Raw genomic sequence first — 15,000 nt, forward strand, 5'->3', positions numbered from 1 at the left:
TTATTAAGGTGCTCCAAGTAGACCTAATTATTTTCATTTTGTCTTATCATAGAGCACAGCAGAGGCATCCAACCCAAAAGTGTCTTTTTCGAAAAAAGTCTACTCAGTTATGAATGAGTCTGAAATATCCACGAAATAAATAATATTTTATGCAACAAGTAGCTTGGTTTTCACATGAGCCACTCAATATACCATGCAATAGTTAATTTTGTCCATCAAATTTTGAATGATTTTTCATAAATAATGATTATACTCTAGCCTTGTTTTTTTCTAAAGCATTCAATTCAGTTGACCACGGGATCCTCCTGGACTAGCTAGAGAAAAAGACTTTTCAGTATTTGTAAATGATATCAAATTAACTTTAAACATTTTTAATTTTATTCTTTTTGCTAATAATACAAATATGTTCTTTTCACACTCAATGTAAAAATAATCTACAGTTAATCATGAGCTGCAACACCTAAATAAGTGGTTCAAAGCTAACATACTTTCCTTAAATATCATCAAAACCAAACATATTGTATTTCACATTTCACCTAACTCTAATAACTTACTACTTCAGCTTCCCCAACAATGATCAACAATATTGATATAAAAAGAGTCAATTCCATGAAAATCTTAAGAATAATTTTTCAGAAAAATTCTCACTGGAAAATTTGCATTTTACATATAAAAAAAAATCTTAAGATGATCAGCATCATGTAACTTAATCCTTAAAGATGAAATAAAAATATACATAAAAACGCTAAATTCTTTTAAAGCAGCAGTCAAACATAAGTATTATATCAATTAACTGACACCAACAAAGTCTCCTGTTTTTGAAGGTTAAAATAATAATAATCTAACTAAAAATAGTCATTTTATCCCAATCACCATGAATACAAATAATTATTTTATCATAATAAAAATAGTTGGATACTCATTTATGAGATCAATACGTATATGGCTTTATTTTTTTATTTATGCATTTTAATATTATAAAAAAGTTTTTTTGTCTCTTGAAAACTTATTTGTGAGTCTTGATGATAAGATTGTTGTCTGCTACTTGCTTCTTTTTTTTTATTATTAAACTATAGTTGTAATTTTTTGGTAAATTTGCCATAATTGTTTTTAAAAATGTTTGTTGTTTTTAAGTTTTGACAGTTTACTGGCAGTTGATTCCCTCGTTTGACAATCCTGTTTAAGAAGAAGTTGTACGGGACATCAGACTTGTTTTGTTCTCTGGTTTCATTGTTCTGTGCCATTGTTGTGTTGTTTTAGAGTTTAACTTGAATAAAAATTTATTTATTTAGTCCATTTTAATTTTGAATTGTTGTATTTGATCTCATTTTATTCATCTTTCTTCAAGCGTTGTCAGACCAAAGCAGTGGATGCTTTCCTCCTATGTTTTACTACTAACTTCGCATACTAGTTTAGTTGCCCTTCTCTGGACTGTCTCATTCGCTTTGATGATTTTTATTTGGATTCCATTTGGAAGCACTGTACTCTAGATGCAGTCTTACCATTGATGTCAAGAGCATCATAAAAGTGGTAATGTTGATCATCTTATTTACTATTCTGTATGCCATTACTTTTCTTATTTACTATTCTGTATGCCATTAATTTTCTTAAACATTATTCGCGTAGTAAATGATTTTATTTTTTAAATTTACTTTATGTATGCATTCTCATAACTTATATTATTAATGTATAACATATATTACTAAAACTATATCCTTTGTAGACACTAGTTTTTGAGATGCAAGATATTGCAACTTATTGTGGTGCAAGAATTCAAAGAACAGTTAGAAAATGAGATTGTTGCATAATCACTATCATCCTAAACAAAACTGTGATTGCAAAATATGTTCTCATTGTGTTGCAATGCTATTCATTTTATTCAATGTTATAACATTTACACGAAAACACTTTCATTTGAAGACACCTTTAATGTAAATTTATTGATAGCTAAGATTTTTTTTTTTGTAATAAGTAGGTGATGTGGATTTTTTGAGCAGTTAATTATAAGCCTTTTTAAAGACTTTTAAAAAATAAAGTTATTCCAGGAGTCAAGGAAAAAGATAAAAAAAATTTGTTAACCTCTTCAAAATTTTTTTTTTTGATGATGTCAACAAAATTTTATGTGGTTTGTAGTTTTTTCATATTTTTCTTTGTTGATATGAATAATTTTTCAAGATTTTTTTTTCATACTGGTTTTCAACAAACAAGTTAATAAAAAAAAAGCAATAGTTCATTCTTAATGTGCATATTTGTAATGCCCAATGGATTGTGCATATTTTTTATTTTTTTTTATCTTATTCATTTATTCAACCAAAAATTGAAAAATTACAAGTTTTTTATAATTTAACAAAATTAGGTTAGGTGTCACTCATATAGTTAAAAACTAGTCATTGGAGTGACACCTAAATAAAATAAACAAACAAACAAAAAAAAATTAACAGCAATAATAATAAATAAAAGCATGCGTAAACTAAATTAATTTTAAAAAAATAATAACGATACAGCTATAATAAGTTAAATAATAAGACAAAAAATATGAAAACACTCAATAATAACAGCAAACAAAAAAACACTCAATAACAACAGCAAACAAAAATAATTAGCAAAACAGCACAAATAAAAACAAACTTTACACAAATGAAAAGGCAAAACACAAAAACTACAAAATGAAAGCAAAAACTATAAAACTAGAATGCAAACACAAGAACTTCTACAAAACAAAATTAAATTAAAAAGTAAAAACATTCTTGTGTTATTTATAGGGAAAAAAAGAAAGGTGAAGAAAATTTAGTAATAGAAAATTAGAAACAGAAAAACAGAGAGCAACAATAAAAATAATTAGCAACAAACGCACAAATAATAACAAACTTTACGCAAACAAAAAGACTAACACAAAAACTACAAAACAAAAATGCAAACACAAAAACTTTTACAAAAATAAAATAAAATAAATAATAATCTTTTGTTATTTTTGCCGGAAAAAAAAAGTGTAGAAAAATTGGTAGCGATTTATTTTTACGTTTTAATCAGTTCTTTCTAATATTATTTCGAACTATTTTCGAACTTTTTTCGTGTAAATTAGTACTTTGCTTTTTATTTTTTTTATTTTGTTTTTATTTTATTATATCTGTTTATTCTTTAATTCTTTTATTCATTTTTGTGTTTTATTACTCTTCAATGTTTTAATTTGTTTATACCTTTCAATAATTTGCTTATTTTACTTTATTTTTAACTAATCTTTTTTATACTTCAAAAAAATTTCCTTCGCCTTTCCTTTTCTCTTTTTTTCCTTTTCACCATTAAATAAACGCTTCCGCCATTATTTGTAATGCCCAATGTACAGTGCATATTTGTAATGCCCAATGAATTAATCATTTTTTAAATACTGAAAATATTATCAAAATACTATTAATAAGAGTTATATTCATAAAGAGAAGCTCACAGTTTATTTGCATTATGAGTTATTTAAATTACTTTAATTCAAACTTTAAATTGCTACTTTTTTTAAAAATTTCAAATAACATAAAAAATTATAAAAAAAAATTAATTAACCTGCTAAACTTGTATCTCCAGTTAAACAGTTTTGAAAAAATTTAAAGCTGCTAAAAGCAATGTATCCAATTTTGAGTCCATTTTTTAAAGCAACAAATTCAACCTATATATAAAAAGTTAAAAAAATAATCAGTTAAATTTTTTTCTAGTTAATTCTTTAACGCCCTAATAATGCACTATGTGTTTTGGGATAGCCAAAATACAAAAAAAAGTTGTCTAGGATTTTTGAAAACAAAATTCCTGCTGCTTTAAAATACTCAGATTAAGGAAAATATGAAATATTTTTACTCTGGTGATAGTAATCCCAGATATAGTGACCATCAAAGTAAAAAATGGTTGTTAAATTTAAGTTTTCAAAAAAAATTATGCTTGTTTTTCTTGCAGTGTTTTAAATAGTGTTGTAAATAGCTTTTGTTATTTACAAAACACTGCAAGAAAAACAAAAACATAATTAAAATCATAACTTCCGACTATCGTGAACTTGCAAAAAGTATAGTATCAAAAGGTATCGCCCAAACTATTATTAAACAAAGTAGAATTGAGTCTATTTTTAAAAAATTAGCTGCAACTTTTTGTGACTATGCGAGAAATTTTTATTTGAAGTTTGCACTACCTGAATTATAGCCAATTTTCAATTTTTTTTTTCCCAAGTGATAATTGATCAAAAGTCTACATAAAACATTGTATTCAAGAATCAATTGAAAATAAGTTTACTATTGATAACTGACATTTAATTAGGTAATTATTTCCATATATGTTATTATCCTATGCTTAAAATTAACATTCCATACTTGAAATTAATATAATTAAAAAAAAATAATTAAAAAGTTAAAAAAATAAAAAGTTATATTCTACTAAAATTAAAAGCAAGGATTTTACAACTAAAGATATTATTAGCTGTTTCAAATATTCAACAAAAGAAGAAAATATAAACAATGCTTTTCATAACTTTTAGAGTTTGTATGAGTGATGGTAAAAAAGAAAACTTGGTACAAAAGTTAAATGAAGTTGAATCGAACTACCAAAGATTTTGGAGAGATTCATCAAGAAACACAGTTTTTTTTTTTAAAAGAAACATGAAAAATGGTTAAATCAAAAGTTTGAAATAGAATTATTGTCATTGGAATTGGCACAAAATATAAAAGGCTGACTAAAAAAAGATTTTGATGATATGAGCAAGAGATGTAAACACTAGATAACTGCAGGAGAGCATACAAATTCAAATCTTGATTCGATTGAAAAATCATTACTTATAGCCCGTAGAAAAGTATATAATCAAAATGATTTTTCTTTATTCAATGTGATAACACATGTCATCAAAAATCATAAAGATCCACATCAAATGTTTGTTCAGTTGACAAATGACAATGATAAAATGACAGCTGAAGAAGCCGCTGCAGTAAAAACTGACGTAGATCTTAGCTTATTTGGCTATAAACAAATCCAACAAGCATCTAAAATAAGATATCCATCATATTCAACAGTTAAAAAAGCACTTAAGTTGTGTGGTCCACAGGATAATAACTTGGAAGTCAGTGATCTAAGAGTCAAAGTAGATTTACAAGCACTTATGAATCATACCGCTGAAGGAATTGTAAAAATGAGGTAAAAAGAAATAATGGATTATTTGGATATCAGTAACAAACTAAGTGAAAATATGCTGCTTTTAAACAGTTGGGGTATGGATGGATCTACTGGGCAGGCTTTGTACAACCAAGCATTTTCTAATTCTGTTGACAGTTAAGATTCAAGCATGTTTGCAAATCTAACAACACCTTTGAGGCTTAGTGTGTAAAATTCAAAAGATGACTTTTTGTGGAATAACATAATGCCTCTAAGTGTAAGATTTTGTAGGCTAATTGAACCTAATTTCATCAAAGAGACTGCCATAATTGTTTAAAAAAAAAAAACATCAAATAGAAAATGAAATTTGGGATTTGCATTCTAAAATAAAATTATCGGAACCAACAGAAGTTATTAATTTAGAAGATGAAGTAATGAACGATTTAGAGGCTACTAATGAAGATTATTTGGAAGATGAAAACATTGACATGTGAAATAAATATAGCAATACTAAAAGTAAAAATTTTGAAAAATTATTACTTCAAAGTTTTTTAAATATTCTCTTTTTAAAAATTAAAACATATTTGTAACCTTTTATTAGTACTAGTGTCCCCTTAGGTATTTATGGTCTACTACACAGTTTACTATTAGGTTTGTGAAGGTATTGGGTTATCTTTACAAGTTACCTGCTCCAACAAAACAATATAATTAATAATAAATAATATAATCAGTGGCGTAGCAGGTTGTTCGGAGTTGTCCCTTAAAAACACAGTCATTAGGGCCCAACAAATCTTAAAATTTTTCCTTCATTTAGTTTAACTATAAAAAAAAAAAAAAAATTTGAAATTTGTACTTTTATAAAAAAACTCTTAAAATTGGGTCAAAACGCAGCGCCGTCCGGGTTTGTACTAAATAAGTTAATAAATTGTTAGTTTAAATGACATAAAGATTAAAAAATTAAATAAAAGTTATTACTTTCTTCAAAACTATTTTTGACCACCCATTTGTATAAAATTACTACACAGTGTAATGTTTTAACATTATGATATAATTACCATAAAAACACTAACAACAACAACAAAATTCTTTCTATTAATTTGTAAAGTTTTTTTTTTTTTAAAAAAAAAAAAAAGATTAGAAAAAAGGAAAAAATTTTTTAAAGTTTTTTTCCTTTTTCTATTCTTATATACACTTTTTAAAAAAGAAAAGGAATGAAAAGAAAATTATACATTGTTATTGCTAATGTTTTAACAAAATGTTGAATAAACTGAGAGGTCTCATTGTATATGGAGACATGAATTGGTAAGTTAGTGCAACCACAGGTGGTTTTTAGAGTACACGGTTGAAGTGGGTTGGTGTTAAGAAATATTAAAGGAGAAATATTCTTAGATAATTCAGATGTAATGAAATTGATGGTTTTTAAAAAAACAACAACAAAAAGTTGACTAATCAGAAAGCAAGATAGAAAATGAGTAATTAATATAAGAGTTGATTAACATAATTAACAAGGCAAATAAGCTGTATCCAAAGCTCAATCAAATGAAAAGAATTTGACAAAGTGCTAGACTTAAAGGTAAAAAAATGCAGCCTTTAGAGTTGTAAAGCAAAACTTATGAACTGTAGAATCAATAATGAGATTTTTTCCATTATTTGTACATTTTTTAAGAATGGGTCTCAACTTCAAATGCATCAAACAAAATATGTAGTTGCATACTTTTAATTGTGTTAAATAAAAAATGTTCAGTGAATTATCTCCTCTTCTAACAAGTAAGAGGTGCATCATTAAAGATTGAAAGACAGTGTTTGTTCCCTGGGCACTTGTGATGTTACACACCACAAGTGCCCAGGGAATTATAATGTATGGCTTTAAGACACTTAAAATAAGCAGTTAAGATTGATGATGTCTACAATCTTTTTATTGAACAGAAAAGTAGAGAAACATGTAGAGCAAAAAGATGAAGATGATTGGTTCAACATCTAAAAAGTTAGAAGATGATTGGTTCAACATTTAAAAAGTTAGTTTTAGGAGAAAATGATAAGGGTACAAGTAGAAAAACTTAAAGAAAGATGCGTTACAGATATGAAAAAGATTCAATAAAGAAAAGAAGATGCTCAAGATCTTGTGAAATTGGAACACAGAGACAAAAATGCTTAAACAATGATGATAATAACTATTCTAAAATGACAATTGTTTAATCCTTAATTTAAATTTAGAAACTTATATTTAAAAGATTTGTATTTATTCTCTTTAAAATTTATTTATCAATAATAGCAATGCAGTTTATTTCCTTCAAAACTAAAAATATTTTTTCATAATTTTATCAAAAGCTTGTTTCCTTAAAAATATGCTATTATATTATCTTTATTACTCATTTTATTTTTAATATTATTTTTATTTTTAATCATTATATTTTTAATTAATTTTAATTATTTCTTTTTAATTTTAAAACAAAATTACAACTTCAATTCATTTTTAAATTTTAGCTATTGATTTACTTATCATTCTAAATTTTTTCTGATTAAATTAAAATTTAATTAAAACTTAAACTTTGATCTTTGAACTTAGTTGAAAAAACTCAAAAAACAAAAAGCCTGAAGTGTTTCAAAAACTCTGTTCTAGAGCACACACAAAAAAAAATTTTTTATTGAAATTTATTTATTATAAACTATTAAAATTTTAATTGAAATATTAATAGATTTTTAATTTTTATATTTCATACTAAATAAATTCTTTCTCTTATTTGGTTATTAACATGATTAACTTATGTTTCAAGTAATCTACTTATGTTTAAAGTGATTTGCTTTTGAAGCATTGCTTTCATATTACATTTGGGAATTTTTAACAAAAATAATTTATCAAAATGTCCTCAACAAAATTTAAATTTTAGGCCATAAAAAAGCTTGAAAAAGCATTACTTTAGGTTTCATAGGAGATTAGCCAATCAAATCTTTTTGATTATCTTATCAAATCTTTTCTAAAAATAATAATACTTAACAAACAAAAAATAAAAAACTTTTACAGTTTGAAACTTTTGAGAACTTAAATCAAGATCAACATTAATCCATTTATCTTGTGCTTCTTGACGATAATAGTATGCCAATCTTGTCTTTATGTAATCTTTATTACCAAAAATAGCAAGATTTGAAAACCCAGGCCCCCCAAATTTGAATTTAAAAGAAACACATTCTCCAATAACATTAAAATGCACTTTTGCAAACATATCTTCTGAGCTGCTCTGCATCGCATTTGCATGAATAAAACCACCTTAATAGTTAAATTTAAGAAAATATTTTTTTTAAATGGTTTATTAAAATCTAAAACAATAAACCATGACAAAAAAAACACACACACACAAAATATTTTCTCACCTGGTTGAGGTATTTTATACTTTATTTTCAAAAAAAATTTTTGCTGAATATTTAAACTGTTTATTCTAAAAGCAACTGTTATAGGGTTTGCTGTGTTAGAAAATAATCTTAATAATTTAGTAAGATCAGGACTTGTGATATAAATACTATTATTTTCTTTAGAAATGACCCATTTAGTTAATTCTAAAAATTTACTGTTTGTACTGTTGGATATCTCAATGCTGATGGTATCATCTGTATTAGAAAGCAGTAAGTTGACATTCAAATAAACTCCAAGCAAAAATACACTATTAAAATTCAAAACAATATTATCAAAATAAATGTTTGTGTAATTATTTTCCATTTCAACTATGCTAACTATGAATTGATCATCTCCTAAATAATCATCTCCAAAAACCTCAAAATATGTTGTCAATCTACTTGCATACTCCACTGTTGCAGTCATGTCTAAAACACAACAATAAAAATAAAAGAGAGATTATATAAATATGATGAAATACAAAAAAAATAAAAATAAAATGACACTAGCAAAAGCAGTACTTATGATCATTGTATATCTTATATCTTTCAAAAAAAAGTAAAGAATATTTTAAATAAGAAATACTTACCTAGAGTTTCACAAGGACATTCTCCATATATGCAATTACAATCTGAACCATAAAAAAAATCTTGCGATATGATGTTTGAATAACTATATTCAGCTTAAAAAAATGATAATACACAGTCATTCTTTTGGTTTTTATTTCTAAAAGTATACTTTATTTCTTTATATACTTTAGTTAATTAATTCATGTTTAAATAATGCGCAGTTCATGTTTTATAAATACAAAAAAAAAAACATTTCTAATTCACTTCCAGCAAGGCTGCAAGCAATCATTACAAAGTTGAGACTTTCAGAAAACAAAGAATAGAGTTAAAGAGCAAGGAAATAATTGACAAAATACTTGAAAAGTTAAAGTTTGTCGAAGTCAGGAAAACATGAAGATATGAGAAAGTTCCAAAGGATTGAGGCACAGGGAAAAAAACTTGAAGAATAAAAGTTTTGAGAGCATGCAAAGACATACAGTAAATTGGTAACGCGGTAAAATGCGAGAGAAGTGATGTGATAGAGCGCTCGCCTCATAAGCGAGAAGTTCCGAGTTCGACCCCCACCACTTCCCTGGTAGTACAGCGCTCGACGTATTTCTCCGCGCAGCATCCTTGTTAATTGAGGTTCGTGTTTTGGAGTTATAGAGTCAACTCTATAGTTGTAACCATAAAAGTAGCCTCCTCAACTGTAGTGGCCTTCTCTACCTTGAGGAGGTGAATAATAAAAAAGAAAAAGAAAAAATAGGAAAAAAAAAGAAAAGAAAAAAGAATGCAACTTAGCTGAATGGCAAGTCAAGTAAAAATGAGTTGATGGAACTCGAGATAATAGCTCTTTTGAGCAGCAATGATGATAGCATTTGTAGAAAAGAAAAAAAAATGCAACTTTACGACAATGAGAGAGAGGCTCAATCTTGGCAGGTCCAATTACATTTAAAATGTGTTTTTAGATCTTTTCTAGAAGAAAAATAGCATCATTAAAAGAACCAGCCGAAATATAACAACTGTATTCCATACAGGGAAAAATAAGAGATTTGTAGAGGTAGAGAATGGAAACAGGAGTAAGATAATGGCAAGCACAATAAAGAGAAGCAACCTTAGCAGATGCTAACTTTGCAATCGATTGTATATATGGTTTCCACGACAGGTAAGTACTGTACAATAATCCAAGAAGACATAAAGCAATCATAAGCAATCTTAGTAATCAAAAAGAGAAGATTTTTTGTCCAGAAAGGAGTATAAAATTGAGTCATCAGCAAATAGAGCTTTAGATGTAAGATTATCAGAAAGAATGGAAACAGGAGTAAGAAGAGAAATAATACAGGATTAAGAATATAGAACCTTGAGGTACCCTAGAAGTTACTGAAAATAAAAAAGAGTGTTAGCTTTCAAGGATGACTTTGATAAAATGGTTAGAAAGAAATGATTTAATAATCTCAAAAATTTTCCAAGGTACACCTTATGACCCAAAAAAAACCATATTCATTGTCAGAGAGTTAGTTATTAGACTCAAGATGGGATGTTATAAAATTGTTGATCAAAAACTCAAAGATCTTGCTAATAAGAGATAGAAGGCTGATTGGACAATAGTCGAGGGGTCAGAGTGTTCTCCAGAGTTTTTAAAAATTGAAACCACAGATGTCATTGTAAAATAATGTCATTAGATTATATAAACCGTGAAAACATGATAATCAGAGAGAGTTCCAAAGAGTTGAAGTGTGAGGTATTAGTATTTGCAGAAAAGAGAACAAGATGCAACCTTAATACAATGGGAGAGAAACTCAAACTTGAGTAATTAATATAATATAAATAATATAGGGGAGAGTGGTGTACCTTGGAGGTATTTTCAAACTTTTAAAAATATTAAAAAAAATACTTACAATATTTTCTGTAATAATATATTTTCATTAACGTTATGATATTAGTTACTCTAGGATTTTTTATTAAACATCGAGACATATATTTTCATCCCTTTTTTTAAGTTTAAAAAACAGCTTACATTACAGCCAACGTACACCACCAGTGGTGTACCTTTGAGGTATGTATTTTGTACCTTGGAGGTATTATTGTTTTAACAGATTAAGTACTCAACATGGTAGAAATTTGATATAATGTTTACTTATAGGATAACTGGCCTTCACATCAGAGATAATATTAATCTATCTAGTTAGATTTATATAAACTATATATTAATTGATACTTATGTTGAAATTATATATTATTATTAATTTAAACTAATTTATACTTAGAAGTATTAAAAACTTACAAAAGAAATAATGTTGATTAAGAAAAGAGTAATAACAAATATCTACATTAAAGTTTAGTAATAACAAGTATTTCACTTTGGTTTAGCATTTGTCTACTCTACATTCAGGTTATCAAAATTAAAGCCAAATGAGTTTTTCCAGCTGTCGTGCTGAACCTCCTGTAATAGAGGGATGTTGCAACTAAAAAACCATGTCTAATTTGTCCAACTCATACACAGTTTTATAATCTCTTTGATAATTCAAAAAAATTATCAAAGAGAAAATAACAATTTGAAAAAAACAATTACAATTTAACAAAGAAATTCACACATATTATACTAAAGAAGTTCTTAATAAACAAAAAAAATATCATAATAAACTATAACAATATTTTACATTAAAAAAATACTTTCATAACAAATATTACTTATAATAGTATTTACAAAATCATGCAAGTTTGTACCTTGATGGTACCGCCAAGGTACACAACATTAGCTACCTCCAAGGTACACCACTACCTCAGTTTTTACAAAACTGCTACCATATGTTTATAGGTTAGGAGTTAAGCAGTTTCAAGCATGCATAAATGCAGCTGTAAACATGTTTTACAATTTTTGATAATCAGTTTTAAAACAAAGTTTATACAATTGTAGAAAAAAAAGAATGCGCTCTAAAAAAATTACTTTTTGGTACCGGAAACATACTTTTATTTTATATTGCAACAACAAATGTGTTAAGCCATAAAACATCTTATTATGAGCTTTAAGAGACCAATACATGCAACTAAAATTTCAGTTTGAATTCATCACTCAAGATGGCAGCACAATTGACGTGCCTTTAAGGTACACTCACTTTCAAGGTACACCACTCTCCCCTATATATTAAAAAATATTTAAATAAATATTATATACAAATTAAAGAACAAACCAAGAGGGGCTTTGTAAACAACTTGAGAAATTTCATTTACTGTTAAAGGTATACGCCATATTCTAATCTTAGAAAGACTTGCTTGAATAGTAGATAGACTGTTGTAGTAATCAGCAAACACAAGAATATATTCATTAAACATAAAGTTTGAAAAGTTTTTTGCTTCACTATTTCCTCCAGTACTTTTCAAAGTATCATTATAATACAAATATAAAGTATCATTGACTACAGACCAGACAAGAGTAAGAGTGTAAGGAGCTGATAAAGGATTAGTCATTGAAACTTTATATTTTCCATAATTTGTTACCACTGTAGCAGTAATTTGATTATCAGTTAAATGAATTTGAAACCCATTGCCATGAGTAGCTTTTTGATATCCTCCTAAACCAGCAGATAGTATTGGAGATGTTGAATATGTATCTAAACATAATATATATATATATATATATATATATATATAAATATATGTATATATATATATATATATATTTATATATATATATATATATATATATATATACATATATATATATATATATATATATATATATATATATATATATATATATATATATATATATATATATATATATATATATGTAAATTATGTTATTGTATTTTACAAATAGAGTGCTCAATGTTCTTAAAGAACAGAGCAATAATAAATTAAATTAGTAAAAAACACTTATTTAACTTTTATCTTCTACTTTAAGTTTCACCATTGCTGGGTCATCAAGAAGAGTTACTAAATCTCAAAAAAAATTTAGTTTATAGAAAAAAATATTTTACAGGAAGTTATAAATTATTACAAATTTTTATAAATTTATAATAATTTATAACTTCCTGTAAAATATTTTTTCCTATAAATTGAATATTTTTTTGAGATTTAGTAACTCTTCCTGATGACCCAGCAATGGTGAAACTTAAAGTAGAAGATAAAAGTTAGATAAGTGTTTTTTACTAATTTAATTTATATATATATATATATATATATATATATATATATATATATATATATATATACATATATATAAACCAGCCCTTGTTTTAAAGTGTTTCGCGTAGAGCAATTTATGTATGCCTTAGCGATTTTATTTGTATGCAGTAAGCAATTTTGGTTAAGCAACTTTTTATCACTTTTTAACTTTTAAATTATTCAATAAGCGGTAAGATAAATGAAGTAATTAAATTTAAAAAAAGCCACACTTTTGAATGATGTTTATTGTAATGATTGGTTTTTTAAGCTTAAAGCAATGATCAAAAAAATATATAATTTAATTCTGATAAAAAATATATGATTTAATTTAAAACTGATTTAATAAAAATATATAATTTTGTTCTGATAAAAAAATATATATAATTTAATTTAGATTTTAAAAATTTAACTTTGACTTAAAAAATAAATTTAAGTTTATTAAAATTGAAGTTTATGCTTGGATTTAACTTAATTGCCAAATTTATTTAAAAATATTACTAATAATTATTAATATATTAAAATTTTCTTTGTTCTTAAAAAAAAATTAGTTCATTTTTACCACAATTGCATTTTTTCATACCGCAATTTTAGTTTTTCTTCCTGAACATTTTTTTTTTACTCATAATTAAATTTTAAATAAACGGCTGCATCAAAAATTTGCACAAAATGTAAGTTAAACTTTTTTTTATAATGCAAGTTAAGTCACAGCGATTATTTTATAATAAACGATATATACAGCGATATAATTTTAATAGCAATATGATATACTAATAAACTTTTAATAAATAAAGTAAATAAATTAAAAAAATTTTTTATTTGTTACTCACTAATTTTTTTTAATAAAAAATCATTTGTAGCTGCAAAGCCGCAATTAGAAATTTAAGAAATAATCATTTAAAAATTCAAAAATTTAACATATTTTAATACATTTATGCAAATGCCGAGAAATGAAAGAACTCGTTTTGCGGTAATTAATATTATGGCAGTATTTTAAAAAATAATATCTTTCAAAAATAAAAAAATAAAGAGAATTTTATGATGTCAAATATCGCATTAAGCTAACGCATTACGTATTTTTTATTTAAAACAATAAAAAATATATATATATATACAGAGCCGGCTCGTAGCGTGTGCGAAGTGTGTGAAACACACAGGCGCAGCATTAAAAAAGCGCAAAATTAAAATTCTGCTTAGAAACAAAATATTTAGGCCTTTCTAGATCTACAACTAAAAAGGAAAAAGGTACTAAATCAATTTTTGTAAAAAGTGAGTTATGCCCCTTGTCCAATCCCAATCAGTTTTTTTTCAATGTTTTCTGCTAGCCAATCAGGTAAAAGTTTACATTTTATGTTTACTTCTGGACAAGATGGCCAACATTGATGCTAGCTTTACTGGTATAGGTCCCTGCCTTAAATTTCTATTATCAGTTGTGAATGACATATCTGCACCTTATTTTACAGATTTAAAAAACATTTTCTTGAATGTTTTTATAAAAAAAAAATACAAATCTCCTTGTTAGTCTATTATTTATATAATTATTTTTACACATTTTTTGTTTTGGTTATTTTTATATATATGATAATGGATCCAATATGAAAGGCAAGATGTTTAGAAATTATGAAATTTTTTTCACAAATTAAAGCTATTTATAATTTTTTCTCTGCGACTACCAAGCGTTGGCAAATTTTTGAATCAAAATGTTGCAAATTAACAGTAAAGTTATTAAGTACTACCAGATGGGAAAGTCATGTGAATGCTGTTCGTGCTCTAAAATTGGGATTA

At 25.8% G+C, this 15,000-nt stretch overlaps 1 protein-coding gene across 1 annotated transcript in view; it reads right to left on the reverse strand.

The window, feature by feature from the left end:
- Window positions 1-15,000, reverse strand: part of LOC100199700 (uncharacterized) — a 202,000-nt gene that overhangs the window by 104,000 nt on the left and 83,000 nt on the right. The window contains exons 12-16 of the mRNA XM_065813582.1: window positions 12,243-12,662; window positions 9,093-9,185; window positions 8,485-8,931; window positions 8,136-8,380; window positions 3,553-3,655 (exon numbers count right to left, since the gene is read on the reverse strand). Coding sequence (XP_065669654.1) covers window positions 3,553-3,655; window positions 8,136-8,380; window positions 8,485-8,931; window positions 9,093-9,185; window positions 12,243-12,662 — 1,308 coding nt within the window. The remainder of the gene's footprint in view (window positions 1-3,552; window positions 3,656-8,135; window positions 8,381-8,484; window positions 8,932-9,092; window positions 9,186-12,242; window positions 12,663-15,000) is intronic.

Source organism: Hydra vulgaris, chromosome 12 (assembly GCF_038396675.1).
Source record: "Hydra vulgaris chromosome 12, alternate assembly HydraT2T_AEP".
Lineage (NCBI taxonomy): Eukaryota > Metazoa > Cnidaria > Hydrozoa > Anthoathecata > Hydridae > Hydra > Hydra vulgaris.